The following is a 17240-nucleotide window of genomic DNA, read 5'->3' on the forward strand; positions in this document are numbered from 1 at the left end:
AAAGCATTTATCTTTTCAGTATCTTGCATGAAGTTGTGGCATTCATGTAGTTCAAATTGTCAGTATAATAAGCAACTTATTTTCTATGGTGGTTCTTACTGAAACCAGTGCAAAAACATTAGACTTTTCTATTCTTGGTATATGAGCAACGTTAAGTATTGTCCCATTACATGAACCACACTAGCATGTGAACCAGGATGGTTTAGTACAAATATATGCACCATTACATTTTTAATCAAATGCAGTCAATCAAATGGGTTTACTAGGTGTACCAATACTATAACTTGAAATTAAGCTAGCATTTTACATGAAAATCCTTGAAGGTGAAACAGGAACAAATACTTAGCAGATGGAAATAAGTAATCATTAAAGATTAAATTGTTCACTAAAACACCACCTCACAGAATTTTTCAGAGTTTATTAATATATTCATGCTGTACATTAAAAATACATTTGAGGGCAGACAGTTTAAAGTGGTTTGCCACTTAATTATAAGCTTAAAACACCTCTACTTGTATAGTTAAAGGATACAATATAAAAGTCACCTATGAACTATAAATACACGCAACACATTAGTCTACCCCTTCGACCAGACGTGTTGCATCATGTGTTTATAAAAATAAGAATCTGTTAAAAGTTTCAACTTTTAGAATTTTATATGCAGACATGCACAAGGAACATTTAAAACTGGTGCTTAAATTAAAATATAAGAAGCACTATGTATTATATATACAGATAAACTTTGGGCGATAAATTTTCCAACAAAATACAATAGGAAATTGTTGACCAGTAGAGAGTCTTCAATAAAAAGTCCTAAAAATGCTCTTAAGTACTTTGTACTACTACTGTACAATAAAAACAAGCTTCTTAAAGAAATGTTTCAGGCATTAAGTAAAGGTGGAAATGTTTATGCTAACTTTTGATTTGCATCCCTGACAGGCGTGTAAATCACACCGTGTAGTGCTTGGGTTAGTACCACATCCACTGCATCCCCCACCCTGTGCATCCGCTTCAGCATTCAGAATCAAAGTTCAACAGCAACAACAACTCTTTCCAGCTAAAACTGCAGTTACGTTTTTTTCTTCTCTTCAGCCTCTGCACTAGTTGCATTTCAACTACCAAGCTTCTTTTCACGTTTGTCATTCAGTGGTCTTGCGAGCATTCTTGTTGAGGACCAAGTTCAGCTCGTTGAGCAAGTTAGCGGGCATAGCTCCCCCAATACCTGGAATGGGTTTTTTGCCAGGTGTCTTATTGCCAGTTTGAGGTAAAACCGGCAGTGGCATGGGCTTGAGGTGTCCTGGCAAGGATGGAGGTGGCAGCCTTTGAGGCTGGCAAATGTCCACAGAGGTTCTGCGCGGAGAAACCTCTGGGGTCTGTGATAGGTAGTCAGGCTTTAAACCTTTGGGTATCGTGTTGGTTTTGAGGTAAAGACCAGAGACTTTGGTTGTCCTCAAGTCAGCGTCTCCAAGAGAAACCCTCCTATCTGTCAACTACAGGGAAATAAAGAAGATACAGTTGTTCTTTATATCTTTTAGACAACAACATGTGGTGAAATGAAAATAAACTAAGTCTGAGTATTTGACTTACCTGCGTGCTGAAGCTATGGTTGTATGGCTTGCTGCTTTCTCTTACAGCGCTTCCTTTGGACGTTTTGAAATCTGCAGTTTCTTTGTTGGTGCTGGTCTTCATCTGGAGATCAGACCCATGCTAAAGACACAGTAAGAACCACAAACTTCAAGAAAAATAAAGACTGTTTTAAAATTAACCAAAAAATCTCAGTTTTGTTCAGATGGTGGTCATTAAATGTTGTTTTTTGTTTGTATGAAGTTTATACACATATATATACTTAGTATAAGTATGCAGCACAACTACGGTCCTCTGTATCATGTATTCCGAAGTAAAATACTGACAGACAGAAATCTGCAAGTAGACTCGCTGAGCAGAAAGACTTTGTGAATTGTTACAAAGCAATTAAATTGTCACATTGTCAGGGAATAATGAAAAAAAAAAAGATAGGTCCTCTCCAACCTGTAGGAACAGAAGTGTTATGCTACACTTTGTAGGTTTTGCAAATTACTTCTAGCATACTGGAACAAGTCACAGTTGCAGCTGGGAATGATGCAAATATAGATTGATACAGACTGATGTATAGAGATCCAGATGGTGCATCATTCTTTCACAAATCATGCGGTAAGCAATGACAATCGTGACTGGCTGTTTCTCCGAGGTAACCAGGAGAAAAACAATCTGAACCAGAGCATCTCTTACTGTATAGAAACATTTCAGAGTTTGATAAATGTGCTTGTTAACTGAAACTGACTTCCATTTTCACAAATTAATTTTCAATTCCTCAGAACTCCATTTGATTATACTTTGGTTTAAAGACGTACGGATCAAAATTGATATCCTGGAAGTGAAAATCAGCTTTAAGTTTAATCTGGGTGCTAATTTTTCAGAAATGGGCAACAACCAGGTCATGAGATGAGGAAAAACAAAGATCCTGTAGTTAGAACTTACACTTTCAGTTTTAGTGTTTTCTTTATCAGGAGATGCACAGCCTATTGCTGTGGAATAATAAACTCGTCTGGGGAGAAAGTAAGAGAAACTGCAAACCCTAACTTCCATTTTTATATCGTTATAGCTGAAAAAGAAAGAAAAGAAAGTGCTTTCTTATCTGATTCTGAATCTGGTGATATGGGAGACACCCAGGAGAACAAACAGCTTGTGAACCAGTTTGAACCAGAAAGTTGTAAACAGCTGCACCACTGGAAGAAAGCTTCAGCTAACACTGCTTAAAGAGCGTAACTCAGAGACGTCCATAAATATTAGATGGCATTACTGGATGAAGGAGGCAGCATTTAAAAACGTGCATGCTAAAACATCTGAATAGTTTAAGTCTACAGTTATCCCGTTGTTTTTTTTTGTTTGGTTTTTTTTCCATTCAAATTTTCATCAATGTGGCAGCATTGAGAGAGCAACCAACTTCTGCAAGAATGTGCTTTGGAGGGTTGCACTCATTATCACACCAGGCTGGGGGACAATTGTCAAGTCAGCACTCTTCCCTCTGTCAGCCATAACATGATACAGAGTTAAACATCTTTTTTTGATTGATTTTATATTAAGATCAAATTTTCAGTGGAGCTAAACTGAAATTAAAAAGGGTATAAGTCATATTCATCAAAAATAACAGAAGTAAAAAGCCTGAGAGATATCAGTGTGGAATGAATGGGTTATGAATGAGCTTTACTTTTACATTTGAATCACTTAAATCATTTTGCTACTCCATGATACTGTAATTTATTGAGGTGTGGCTGCACTCCAAGCACGGATACAGAGTCTGAGTGATAAATGTATGAAGGCCACCCGAGTTCTGATCTCTAGCTAAACCTCCACTTCGACAACGTCCCCCTTTGGAAACCATGGTGACCCCTCGGACCAACAAGAGCCGTGGCTCCTTAACAAACCCTCATTTTATCGCTGCAAGAACCTGTCCTTGGACCTTCCCACCCTCCTCCCAACCCCTCATCAGTACCAACACTCATTACACCTCACAGTAGAGTGAGATCCAACCAGTGCCGGTTGCTATGGAAACTGTGGGAGTACAATGCTTGCTAACAGGTAATGGAAATCACGAGAAACCTGAAGCCTCTTGTCTTACTTTCTGGTCCACACGTTTCTCTTTGCCCTTCGCACAGGGTCTGGTGTCCTTCCCAGAAAGCTTCCCTGCTGGAAGCTGACAATCCCAATGTTTAGAGGATTTAGGAGGAGAATCCTAATACTTTCAGCCAGCTCCAGTCTGCTATAGATTTAGCTGTTGCCGAGCTAAAAGCATCTCCAGAGAGAAAGAAAAGAGTGCACCGAAATAAACACCTTTAAAACAAATACTGCCTTTCCCTTTAGATCAATCTCCCCTGACAGCATTGCCCTTTTTACTTGCTAACCCAAACTAAAGCACTAAAAGGCTTTTACAGTAAGTACCCGTGATAAACAGCACTGTGCTGCAGACAGGTTCCCATAAAGGAGTGCCAATACTGATTAAATGTGCTGAGCACACAAAAAACAACTTCAGTTATTTAGATTAAAAATGACCAGAAAAGGGTTTCGCTTATTTATTTTAATGAGAAAATACGAGTCGCAGCAAGAAATGTTAGGAGGAGAGAAGAAAAAAAATGTCTCGAGAATATGTGGCATCCATAGCTGCTCTGCCTGTGTTTGCTTTGGCCTGCATTATTTATGTCATATGTGCTGTGTCAGCGGCTGACAGTGACAACACAGCGCTCTGTCTGGGGGCTAAGCACCACAATGTGATTGTTACAGTCGCCTTGACCTTATTTTCACAGCTTTTCCACATAAAGTGATTTATGTCATTGTTGAGTGACCTCGAAAAACTTTACAGTCCTCTCCCTGCTTTATGTGTTTAATGTGCCTAACAGCGCTACAGAAATGACTGATTGAGGGAAACATATGATTCATTTATTTATACCTTCTACTTCTAATAACTTTAATAGTGAAAGTAAATTTATTCTGACAGTAATCCAGGTTTTTTTCACTCAAATAGGAGAGGGGAAGCACACAGCCATGTTCAAAAGCTTTGGCTGGCAAGGGGGATAAATATTGTGTTTTGCAAGCTATTCAACTTTAGTGTATGTGATGACATTTCGTACTGTACTTAAACTATTGTGGCAAATAATCGGATGCACATTAATTCCTAACTTTTCTGACTTGAACCATTTAATTCACAAGGGAAGAAAAACGTTGTTATTCTGCTGTGATCATTAAGCAAAGATCAGTGAAAGAGTCCAGCTGAAATTATTTAATCAAAATACACTCCGCCACACTATTACGTACACCCGTCCAGCTGGATGTTAATGCGAACAAAAAATCAGCCAATCATATTTCAGCAACTCAATGCGTTTAGGCATCAGTACATGTTGAACTTGCTAAAGTTCAAATCGACAATTAGAGTAAAGACGAAAGCGTGTGTTATATGACTTTGAATGTTTCATGGTTATTGGTGCAAGAAGTGCTGTATATTTTAGAAACCGGTGAATATGCCCAAACATCTGTTGGGGTTAGAGAGAAATCGAAGGGGCAATATTCAGTGAGCGGCAGTTGTGTGAACAGCAGCTTAAATAACTGCTTGTTACAAACAAGGTACATAAAATAAAATCTCTGGGTGTGTACCCTGTTGAAGCAGATAAACTACAGCAGCAGAAAACCACACCAGGTCAATTTCTTTGCCAGCTTAAAACAAAGTGATATTGAACCTACAACTTACGCAGGGTCAATAAAAAAGGTCAATGTTAGGTTGGAAAGCTTTGTCTGGTCAAATGTAACAATTTTAACTACCACATTCGGATAGTAGGGCTGGAATCTGGAGAAAACGGAACAACAGCAAGGATCCATCTGAACTATTCAGGTCAGTGGAAGTGGACTACTTTTAGCAGGATGATGCAACATGTTACAAAGCTCAAATGATCTGATAGTGGTTATTTGAACACGACAATGGGCCTATGATGGTCTAAAGCAGGGGTCCCCAAAGTCGGTCCTCGAGGCCTGGCATTCTGCATGTTTTAGTTCTCTCCCTGGTGGTACCAACAACCTTTTCAGCATGTTAATGTTCTTCTTAGGCCTCTTACGAGCCATCATTTGATCCAGGTGCGTTAAACCAGGGAGAGAACTAAAACATCCAGGATGCCGGGCCTCGAGGACCGACTTTGGGGACCCCTGGTCTAAAGGCTTCTCTATTCACCAAAAGAGTGCCTTTGAGATGTACGCAGCTAAACTTAAATTCGACATCATGGATTTTCAGCCACCAAATCTGCAGGAACTGTGTGACGCCACCACGTAAAAATATAATGTAAATCTATGAGGAACATCTGGCACAAAGCTCTGCCACCAGTGCAGAGCTCATTCAAAATATTGGCAGCATGTCTCAGTGAAGATTTCTGTATAACAATCTTGAGACAGAAGGGTAGAAGACAGATGCTCTAATGAATCAGTGTTCCATTCCAATCATCTGTCAGGGGAAGAAAATATAAGAGCGTAATGCTGACATTGAAGCTGATCCTGCTGTGGTGTTACCTCTAATCCAACAAAGTGAGCTCCCTCAATATTCTGTTCAAGCTGCAACACATAAATAGTGAGATCAAAACGTCCTTCACAAGTAAGGTCTTCAAACAATTCAACTTCACTTTGGAGAAGCTATGTATATTTCAATACCTAATGAAAGACAGAGGTGCCTCGTAGGGGGTTACATTTAGTCAGTTACATTCACCTAGAAAAACAAATCTGCTTCCAATATACTTTTTTACTTTTACTTCAGCAATACTGTTTTGAAGTAGCACTACTTTTACCTGAGGTAGAAACTTTTTTTTTCTTCATTTTTTGAAAGACCAGAACCTAAAGGTACTTTTAAAACTTTTAAAGTGATGACGTGGTTTTAACATAGAACCACTCAGCCTTATACACAAATACTTTTTTTAATCTTACTCGAGCAGACGTTTTTACTTCTACTTTTGTATAAATATATAATCCATGTTAAAAAGCAAAATGACTTTTCGTTTTTTACTTTGAAAGTAAAATATATATATATATATATTTTTTTTCTTCCCAAACCACAGAAACATATCTAAAGTTGTTCAAATTTATGCTCTTAGCTGCTTTATAAAGCATTTAAGTTAGCAAAGAGCTAAGCCGTCCTTGATGTTTTTAGCTGCGATAGATTGTACCTTCAGAGCGATGATGTCTGCCACCCAGCTGATCTGAGTCTCCCTCCTGTCACAGCAGAAGTGCCTGTGGGAGAGGAAACTTGGTCACATCACTCACAGATATTCACCTATTTTCTACAAGTCACTGCACATTATGTCTTCAAAGGGAACACCTCAGGTATTATCATGAATGGACTTGGCAAGAGGGGATTCACTATCATTAGCAGTCACCCAATTGAGTAATTTATCAACCTAACAGCCCAGATGTGAATATATATTTCATACAGTATTTAAATGAGAGAGTCAATAATATTTTGAAAATGTATTTGATGTTACATGTTTGCTGGTAATGAATATGAATACATGTTCTATTTATTCTATGATAGAGGGAAGGACAAAAGCTGAATTCCAATAGAGAGGCAGTAATGGTCTACATCAGTCTACCTTTCAATTACATTCATTTTCTCTGGAGGAGAAACAAAATTACATGGAGGAAAAATCTGTGATTCAGTGTATCAAGGCATAGGCCATTTGAAATTAGAATGCAGTACTAACAAAAAAAAATAAATTAAAACTGAAATGAATTCGCTTGCATGCTCAAATTATTTTTGTTGTAAGCTAGGAAAAAGCTGAGAAGCTGCCATACAGCTGACAGAAGGCTTCTTTTATTTTCCCTTGCTGTTTTATGTTAATGTTTTGAGTTTCAGGAAAGATTTTATAAACTTGATTCATATGTTACTATGTAAAATTTTGGACTAATAATCACATAGACTCTGCTTTCATGACTCCCATCAATAAACTGATTCTCGTCACCCACAATGAACCCATTTAGATCATGAAGACATCCCTGTCTTACTCACCAGGTTCTTATTTATTTATTTTTTCAATATTTTACAGAGAGACAGTAAAAATCACAGCTTTAAGTTAATTAGATTTTGTACAGGACTCACCACTGATGTTTATCTGTGTAAACTGTGAAACCCCAGCTGTAAAAAGAAAAAAGAAAAGACATGGATCAGATAAAGCAATTTCTGTGCCATTAAATCTCAGAACACATTTGTGAAAATGGTAAATGGTCTCAACTTATATAGCTCTCTCTAGCCATACTGACCACTCAAAGTGCTTTACACTACAGACACATTCACGCATTCGCCCCCACAATCCAACTGCGAGACTAAAACTCTACACACTGATTAACACAAATCCCCAAACTTTAAACCTATAAAAATTGTGAAATAAGTATCGTACGCATAGGAAAAGGTCAAAACCGTTTCACGAGCGTGTAAAGAACAGATCAGAAAAACTCATTTTGACTGCCTGCTGCTTAACTGTGCAATTAATTAGAGCGATTCCGATGCATATGTTTATGCATGAGCACCCAATGTCCTCCAGGCAAAACACTATACACACAGCACTTGCTGCTCATCTAAATAAACCCAAAAGTATGGAGAAGCATAATGTGTAGACAAGTTAGGCTAAATGTAAAACCTCTGAAGCTTGGAGTTCACTGTACAACATAGCTGGAACCAGATGCTTACATGCATCAAATAAAAAGAGACATCCGTTTTTTTTCCCCCTCACTGTCTGAAGTTAAGTCAGACCAAACTTCTCCTGTTTTAGGTCAGAATTACCAAAATTAGATCCACTTGCTAAATGCTACACTAAGGAAAGAAAGATTATGTCAAAGATGTATTTATTACCTTCTTCAAATCTAGAAGTTTACACACAGAATCGTCATACTGCTCAAGAAGGAGATGTGTTCTGTGTCCTGCAGATTTGGTCCGAAATTGGCAAATCAATGCCAGAACAAAAGCTGAGACCTTATGAAAATAGCATATTTTCATAAGACCTTTGCTAGACAGTTTGCTGGAAACTGTCCAGCAAAGGCAGTTTACAGCAGGCTGCCTTTGCCTTTAACTGTTGTTTCTTTGTTTAGGACTCCTATTTTGTATCAAGAATGGAAGTACTTACAGGGTTGGCCTTGTTGTAGAGACAGCTTCATCTTTGGAGGCCAAAGTAAAGGGCAGTATTATAATGAGCCTGGATTGCATTTAATATTCTAGTAGTTCACAAAGATAAAATACTGGAAAGGATGCACTGTGTGCATGTTTTCAAATGTGTGAAAATAAAAACCCAAATATTTTTGTCTAAATCCAGTTTCATTTGAACAAACCCCGGCAGTGCGCATTTCATTACATTCTATTTATTAGCAAGATCATTCACTTATTTACCAGCATTTCAAAGTTATATCAGTCAATATTTTATCCATTTTTTACAGCGTTATTATGAAAACTTTAACAGTGGATTAATCTACACACAGGCAGAATGGTGTAAAATACAAAATTTCTGTGCTTCAGAAACGTTCACAGCTATAAATTAAAATGGGCAAAAGAGTGAAGGGGAGAACAAAGTGAAAAAATAAGAGGCAGGGACTGAGAGCCTGCAGCTCCACTCCTGCGAGTTAAGGCAGCCGATCCAACGTCGCATCACAGTAGGCCGCTCACAGACAGAACCCTCCCTAATGAGGTACTGAAAGCGCTGGCTCTCCTCACCCTCTCAACACAACTCTCTCCATTTTCCTCAGCACTCTGTCTTTATTTCTTTATTCACCGTAATACCGCTCCCACAGCCCACTCAACAGTACATTTATGATACCACGCTGCACCATCCTCTCTTTTCTGTTCCTCTTTGCCTCCCAGTCCTTCCCTCTTATCTGGTTTTTCTCCCTATGAAGCCCTGAACAATGCACCACCACTCGCTGGACTCATTTTTCACACTTCCCCTGGCTCTGAAAATTCTGACACGGAGAAAATTATGAGGAATTATGAATACGCAACGTGAGTTTTGGGGTTGGTTTCCGAAAGATTCGCTCTTTGATTCAGCAACAGAAACTGCTACAGCTTTGGCAAGAGTTGTGAGCTACGATAACAAATTAACTATTTGCATTTGGGGAAACAGATATGTGTTAAATCATTTTCACTAAAGTGTAAAATGAACTGCTGTTCTATGTTTCCCATGAGAAGGCAAAACTTTAAAAGAAGTATTATAACAAGTAAGTGGCACACAGTCAGCTGACAGGAACAGTGGTCCGCCTAAATAAAAACCAAATATTTTTTTTATAAGGGAAGAAAAGATTTGGTAAAAACATGTGCATCATTTTTGTCAGTGCTACAGAGTCCTCAAACACATTACTCACTTGTGTTTCCACAACAAAAATGGAGAAAAGTTTGAGCATGGCTGGTCACAATCAAATCCAGAAACTAAGCAATAAATGTTTCATGTAACAATCACCATAATAACATAATGGTGAATGTTATCTGATTATGTAGCAATCAGGTAATGGTGATTGTTACATTTGAAATGAAAAGCACAGAACCTTGTAAGTCTGAAAATGCCATTCTGACTATGAAGCGTACAACCCTCATGTTCATGGGGTGTTCTGCTCCAAGAGGGACAGGTGCACTTCACAAAATGCATGGAGTCAAGCGCAGAGGATAGGTTTCCTTAAGGGGCAATTAGTGCTAGTGAACGTCTGCAGGCAGACTTGAGGTGTGTTTGGGTAAAGCAGTCAACAAACCTGCCTCTGATACTGCAGTTCTCTTAAGAGACATTAACCAAAATTCCAGCTGTTGCACGAAACCTATATAAGGAACAACCAAAACATTCAACCCACCTCAGAAATTAAGCACTTTGAAAGTGCTTGACGCTGCACATTACTAAAATCTCAATTGTATTTAGACACATCACACAAAGATAAAAATAACACAAAAATAATTTAAAACTGTTAGTTTTATCTTTATTTGAAAAACTTAGAAGTGAGGGAATAAAAAACAAATACACACAGAAGTGTGTCACAGACTGCTTGCTTACAAGCAAATGACAACCATAATTTGTCCTTGACAAGAAACTGGTGATACTTTCGAATATCAAGTAGCTTTAGACTTTAATTTCACAGCAGCTGCAGTCACACTTAAATGGAACAAAGGTCATTTTGTCGCATTCAGTTTAAGTTCTTTAGGTGAATGACAATGTTATGTTCTGGGTTCTTAGAAAATACTAACAGTGTTCATGAATCCTCTCGGTGTCTTCATGCACTACATTGTTACGTACATCTGGAATTCTAATTTGCTCTGAATTGTTTAAAAAGACGTGCCGTCTCCGGAAGATAAAACTGTCAAGATCCTATCTATTTCACAACAAGAAACATTCTCTTTAAACTGACTGCAAGTCTTTTACATCATGGTGAACACCGCTTTACTTCAGAAGGACTTTCCCTCTCTTGGATGTTCCTTTTTATTCCCAGTCACGTTACTGACACGCTGCAAATTTTCCTAATTATTTGTGAAATGTTCCACAGGGCTTCTTTTGAACCTCACACAGTTTTATCACGCTTTTGCTGGCTTTGTTACAGACTTTTTTTGATCTGTGTTGCTGGAATCAAATCCCACATAAGACAAAAGCTGACAGAGGTTCAATGTGTTTCTTTTGTACATTTTTTTTTTTTTTTTTACCGTCTATAGATGTTTTTCAATTATATGTTTTATGTTTTCAGCACACACAATCCGGTACTTTTTAAAATCAAGGTAATTAAAAAGATGCTATTAATTTTAAACCGGATAATTTACTTCACAAGAAATAGAGCCAAGCAAAGGCGAAAATAGGGAGATATCGCAACCGATACCAATTTACCTAACAGGTAAAAGATAACAGTGAAGACACAATGCAACAAATGCCACCGAGATAAAATTCTAGATATGTTTTTTTTTTTCATTTCTATACATTTGTAGGCTTCAGAATTCAAAGAAAATTTTACTGCTCACTTGGATGGAGGTTTGAGCTTTTTCTTCAGGCCCAGGTAACATTTTACCATCTTCAACTGAATCTCTTTCTCCGCTTTAGTGTTCTGTACAAAAAAAAAACACAAACAAAAAAAAAAGAAAGAGAGAGCAGACAAGAGAAATAAGACACAGGTGAACATTTTGGCAATACAAATATATGTAAAAAGAAAACATTACGAGCTAAACTAAAATCACGAGGTAACAATCACAGAAACGGCAGCAATCAGTTTGAATCATTACCGGCAAACCCAATCCTCCGACTGCCAAAGAACAAAGTGAAGGAGAACAAAGCAAACAAAATCAAAGTTAGAGCTTGCTTCTGACACCTACCCATCAAAACCCACACCTCGTTCTCCGTTTCATCCAGCATAATTTGCACTAAATACAGACCTGGCAATAATTGCAGAGGCCAAAGAATATCAATTAAATTGCAGTAACACTTCTAATTTACCTTGTATTTATGCAGTAATTAGCCACATTCTTCTGCAACCTCATATTTAGAGAAACTCACAGAGCAAGAACTCCCCTCTCTCTCACACACATGGATATATATATTTATAAATATATCGTTCCTACTCATTTTGCCTCCTACCTACACTACCCCCTCCCACCCTACAGGCAGCCCTTCCATCAATTATTAACACTTCTTCACACTCCTTTACGAATCCCATGTTTCAACTGCAGAAATGTGCTGAGAAGAAAAGCCCTCCAGGGAACTCGATCCTGCTGGTCCTCTCTCCCGCAAATTCTGCATTCTCTCTTTTTGTTTAAAAAAAAGGGGGGGAAAGAAATGTGGAGCCTGCTGCCATCAGTATGTTTTATTTTCCTCTGTAATTTAAAAATCTGAGAACTCCAGACTACTCTCAGGGTTATATGAAACAGATACACGAGATGTCACAGACTGGCTGGGTTTGGATCTATTAGGTTGCAGTAATGTATGCTCCACTGTAGCGCTTGTGTTTTTTTTTTTTATATTTCCTTGGGATGTCAGTCCTCTAAAGGACTAGGATTCACCAGCAAGAAAAAAATAAATCCCAAATGGTTAAAAATCTTTACTGGGGGAATGTGACAGTGTATGAAGCCTATACTAAAAAAGGGGGTACTTACTTTGATGTCCCTGTAAAGAAGCAGCTTGTCTGAGCGAAGTACAACGTACTTGTCCTGGAATTTGTGACCCGAGAGCAATTTGGAGGATCCATCACTGAACTTCAGATAGTCGCTCTTTAAAAACTGTTGCGGGTCTGTTGAAAAAACAGTATTGGCAAACATGCTGCAGAGCATGAGAAAATAGAGAATCTACAGATTTATTGTGCCTCGCAAACATAATACCAACCCTAGAATGTCGCCACATTCAAATGTATTTTATTGAGATTTTATGTTGTGCATAATTGAGAAGTGGAAGTAAAGACACTTACTTTGAAAAATTTGAACAAAAATCTGAAACGTATAGCATGCAGGTCCCTTGAGTCAATATCTTCCACTAAGTTTTGTTGCTCTTTGGGAGTGTGCCTCAACCATATTAAAATATTTAGCAAAATTAGTTTTCCAAAGATTAAGTCAGATTTCACATAGAACATCTGGGAACATCAGTTTTCAAGCCTTCCTATGAATTGTTTGGACTAATAATTTGGCATGAATGCTTCGATTTAAACCATTCTATTAATGCACTGGCTAAGGGTTAAGAATTGCTGTCTTTTTATCCTCCTACAGGATGTTTTTGTCCAGGATTGCTCTGTATATAGTTCAATCTAACTTCCAATTAAATATGAATAGTTTCTCTTTCAGTTCCTACTACCATGTTTAAATTTTGGGATGGTGTTTTTGAAGTGGCGTGCAGTATCAGTTTTCATATGATAAAATTTTAGTCTGATCTGAGGCCCTCTTTCTATATTTTTGCTGTGACCCCTCGATATATTTTTGGAACTCAAACACTAAAGTTCTTTTTGCCGCTTTTTAATTTTTTTTTATTTGGATAATTTCATCTGCATTTCTACCATACCCATTTTGTGTAATTTGATCTTCATGATGCTCTGTTGAGTCCTTCAACAAATATGGGCTGTCACAGAACAGCTTGATGCTTACAGATATCAAATTGCACACACATTGTTTCTGTTCATTATTTGGGGCCATGTCTGAGCAAACTGTGGAAAAATGAATTGTGTACAAATACATTCTCTATTTTAATATATGGTTTGGTTATTTTTTTGGTTGTTCGCAACTATAGTTCTCATAGTAACACTACTAATATTAATACTTCAAATAACTGACAGTATTTTGACATTCCCATGAAAATGTGCAAAATATGTACAAAATAAAACGGGGGTGGGAGGAGTCTCTTTTTACCGGTACTTATTCATAACGTCTAGCCAAATTAATCTAGTTAGCATTGCTTTGAATATATACATCTGTAATTCAGTTATAGTTTAGAAATATGATGTACAGTATATTGATACTAATTTTATTCTAGTTTAACATTTATGTCTGTATTGTAAAAGTCATAATCAGTCCTTTTCTTCTAACCAACTTTGCATACAGTAAAGCTACTTTTAGCTAACGCAAAATAGCAACACGTTTCCACTGCTTATTTATCACTTTTTGGAGATGAATCATTTTGCTCTTTACTTACAGATGTCAGACTATTTTACTAACCCTTCATTTCTTCTGGGCAAAACATTATGTAAACATTGGATCTTGTGACACTTCCTGGAGGAGGATTTTGTAATGTATTAGTGATAATAAACACCATCCCACAGTTTCTGGTCCCACAGTGAATAATGCCTGACTGTGTGTACACAGAGATTTACTGTAAGGGCTTCATTGACAGCATACTTTACCTTTTCCTCCAGCCATTCTTTTGGCACCTGCAAATTTCTTTATAACAAGAAAAGCAGAGCTTGGGCAGTCCAAGGTACTCCACTCCAGCACCTGCTCAAGAATCTTTTCACTGTGGTGCAGCGGTCGCTCTGTTGAAAGAGAACAGCAAACCTTGTGATCAGTTATTGTGACAGGGAACGTAAAAGATCCCCAAAAAGCAACAACAAAGCCATTCTGTCTTCTTGCATGTCGAATTCGACATGCAAGGCGCCAATTCACACCCAAGACGAACACATGTAAACCAAACAACATTATGATCGTGTTGTTCCTCCCATTGTCATTAAAGAGCAGTTTAAATTATCTACATCATATCAGGAGCTGATTATAAAAACACACTCATGTGAAAAATAGACCTATTATCTCCTCCTAATTGGTGAACAGGGTGCATGCTGTCAGCCAAAAAAAGCTGATAATTTGTGTACTACCTCCTCTGCTCTGATGGTTCCATTTCTACACCCCCGTGTTTTTCATAACCAAAGGAGGTAAAGAGAGCCACAGTGGCATAACTTATTAATAACACAGAGCTTATCTCAGAGCTGGAATCTCTGCAGACCCGGGCCATGGAATTAGTTCCTCTTTTCCCAACAAATATTAGCTTCCCCCTTTTTCTGCCCATTGTTCTCGTTTACCGTGTTTATCTGAAGCTATTCACCAAGATGACTAATTAATGTACTCCCTCTCCCCTATTTGTGGTTTTACGAGCAAAACCTGTCAAGCCGCAGCCTTTCAAAAATACCTTGACTGTTTATCCTTCCTGAGACGTGCTGCTTTGGCGTGGGAAATATTTGGATCTGTCAGCAAATATATAAATATATATATTTAGTATTCAACACACCTTTGCTGTTAGAAGAGGACAGCATGTCCTCTGGAACTTTTCGAGAAGGAAAATAAACAGAAGAGTGAGGTGTAAACTCCAAGTGAACTGATGAAAAGTGCACGGGGGACGCGCGAGCTAAGCAGCTTTGTGACGAATCTGACTTTCCTCTTTGCGTGGTTCTCTTCTGTGATCAAATGGTGAAGTGTGAAGCACAAGGAGCTGTCGTTGCCTATTAATGTGAGATGAGGCGGGTCAGCTCTCTAGGTCGATCATGCAAGAAAGATGAAGGTAATCTATGACATACGATGGCACCAATGATTAATTAATGTGCATATCATCAGACCAATGATGCTCGGATAATTTCTCAGCGTGCCGCCGCGTTCACACAGACACTGGTTCATTAAAGAGATAGCGTAATCTCCTAATCGCAAGGCCAACGAATGAGGGTCTGTTCTTTCCACGAGCCATGCAACAAAATGCCAACCATAAATGGTAATGTGACACTAATTGGACACAAAGCGGACCACAGGAGAAAGTTTAAAGCTTAGGCTTTTGTTGTTCAGGGATTCGATGGTTTTAATTGTGGGATATATAATTAATTATTCTTTCAATATAGTAAGGTTATGATGTGCTGCATTTAGGAATGCACACGTGCTGGGCTCATGTCATATACATGTTTTATGTCAGGAGTCAGTGACATTACAGAATCAAGTTTAGAACAGATATTTCTCTGTTGGCCATCTTTTGATATGTTACCTGAATAAAAAAAAAAAATCAAAGACTTATTAAAAAGAGACCTACTTAGAACCAGTTATTTAAAAGAAATTAGATATGTTGAGAAAGGAGTGAGAAATAAAACCTAGGAAAATAGTTCTTATTCCAAACAATATCGTATTTTTACATGGTTAAAATACAAAATTTTTAAATATCGTAAATATCGATATTTTAAAATGTCGATATTTTAAAATATTTTAAATATCGACTAAAGTTGACAAGCAGAGAATAGTAACTCGTCAACTTTTGACACCTTTTCTTCTCTTGCTGTCTGAAGGTAAACTGGACCAAACTTCTCTTTTTGTAGGACTTTTAACACGACCAAAATACTTTTTTATTAAATGCCACAATGAAAGAAATAATATTTCAAAGATGTGTTTATTTAAGGTCTTAGGTATATATGTACACACACACATACAGTATATACAGTATATATACAGTATATATATATATACAAGTATATATACAAGTATATGTACATATATTACACATACGTATATAGCATATCCAGTATAAACTATGCAATTAATTTCATTCTATGCATCTATATTTGTATCTACACACAATCTTGGGTTATATATATGTTTTCATATTGATCTTCAAGTGAAATAACTACAGTTTCCAACCTTATATACCACTATACTACATATTTAATCTTAAGTGATTTAATACTTTGTGCACATTAACTAACAGTTTGCTACCCACTTGGTTACTTGCTTAATAGTTAAATAAAATGAACTAAATGCATGTGTGCTGTAAATCTTGCCCTTGAGTTACAACACAAGTTTAATAACAACGTGAAGTCCTCAGAATGACTATAGTTCATAGGCACAAAATAATCTTTAAAAGTCAAACCAGGCATCAGTTTATTGAAGTAGTCGACTCTGCTCTAACACCATTTAAATTACAAAATTTACAACATTTTTCAAAATGTTCTAATTCCCTTTTAAACATTATTCCAAAGGAGCTTGGTCTCATAAAGGCACCAGCGGATGAAATCCTGCTGTCCCTGACAACATATCTCGCAAAAAAGGTTCATGCAGTGCTTCGAGCAAAAACAAAAAAACAAACAAAAAAAAACCCACTGCGGGACCTGCCAAAATTAATCATGAAAGCAATTTTAATAATTATATTTTAGCTGCAGAAAACAAAGAGGGCTATTGAAAATCAGATGTGAATGAAAAGAACATTATGAGACTACAGTGGGAACATTTTGTTTCATGTAAT

General features: G+C 37.4%; 1 protein-coding gene across 3 annotated transcripts in view; it reads right to left on the reverse strand.

Annotated features, from left to right (window-relative positions):
* Positions 1 to 398: 398 nt before the first annotated feature.
* The window catches only part of arap2 (ArfGAP with RhoGAP domain, ankyrin repeat and PH domain 2), a 139663-nt gene continuing 122821 nt past the window's right edge, over positions 399 to 17240 (reverse strand). For all 3 annotated transcript variants that reach the window (XM_032583558.1, XM_032583559.1, XM_032583557.1), the window contains exons 27-33: positions 14383 to 14511; positions 12656 to 12789; positions 11531 to 11613; positions 7661 to 7696; positions 6732 to 6795; positions 1588 to 1707; positions 399 to 1490 (exon numbers count right to left, since the gene is read on the reverse strand). In XM_032583558.1, coding sequence (XP_032439449.1) covers positions 1140 to 1490; positions 1588 to 1707; positions 6732 to 6795; positions 7661 to 7696; positions 11531 to 11613; positions 12656 to 12789; positions 14383 to 14511 — 917 coding nt within the window. In that variant the 3' untranslated portion in view covers positions 399 to 1139. The remainder of the gene's footprint in view (positions 1491 to 1587; positions 1708 to 6731; positions 6796 to 7660; positions 7697 to 11530; positions 11614 to 12655; positions 12790 to 14382; positions 14512 to 17240) is intronic.

This window comes from Xiphophorus hellerii, chromosome 14 (genome assembly GCF_003331165.1).
Source record: "Xiphophorus hellerii strain 12219 chromosome 14, Xiphophorus_hellerii-4.1, whole genome shotgun sequence".
In the NCBI taxonomy this organism is placed as follows: Eukaryota; Metazoa; Chordata; class Actinopteri; order Cyprinodontiformes; family Poeciliidae; genus Xiphophorus; species Xiphophorus hellerii.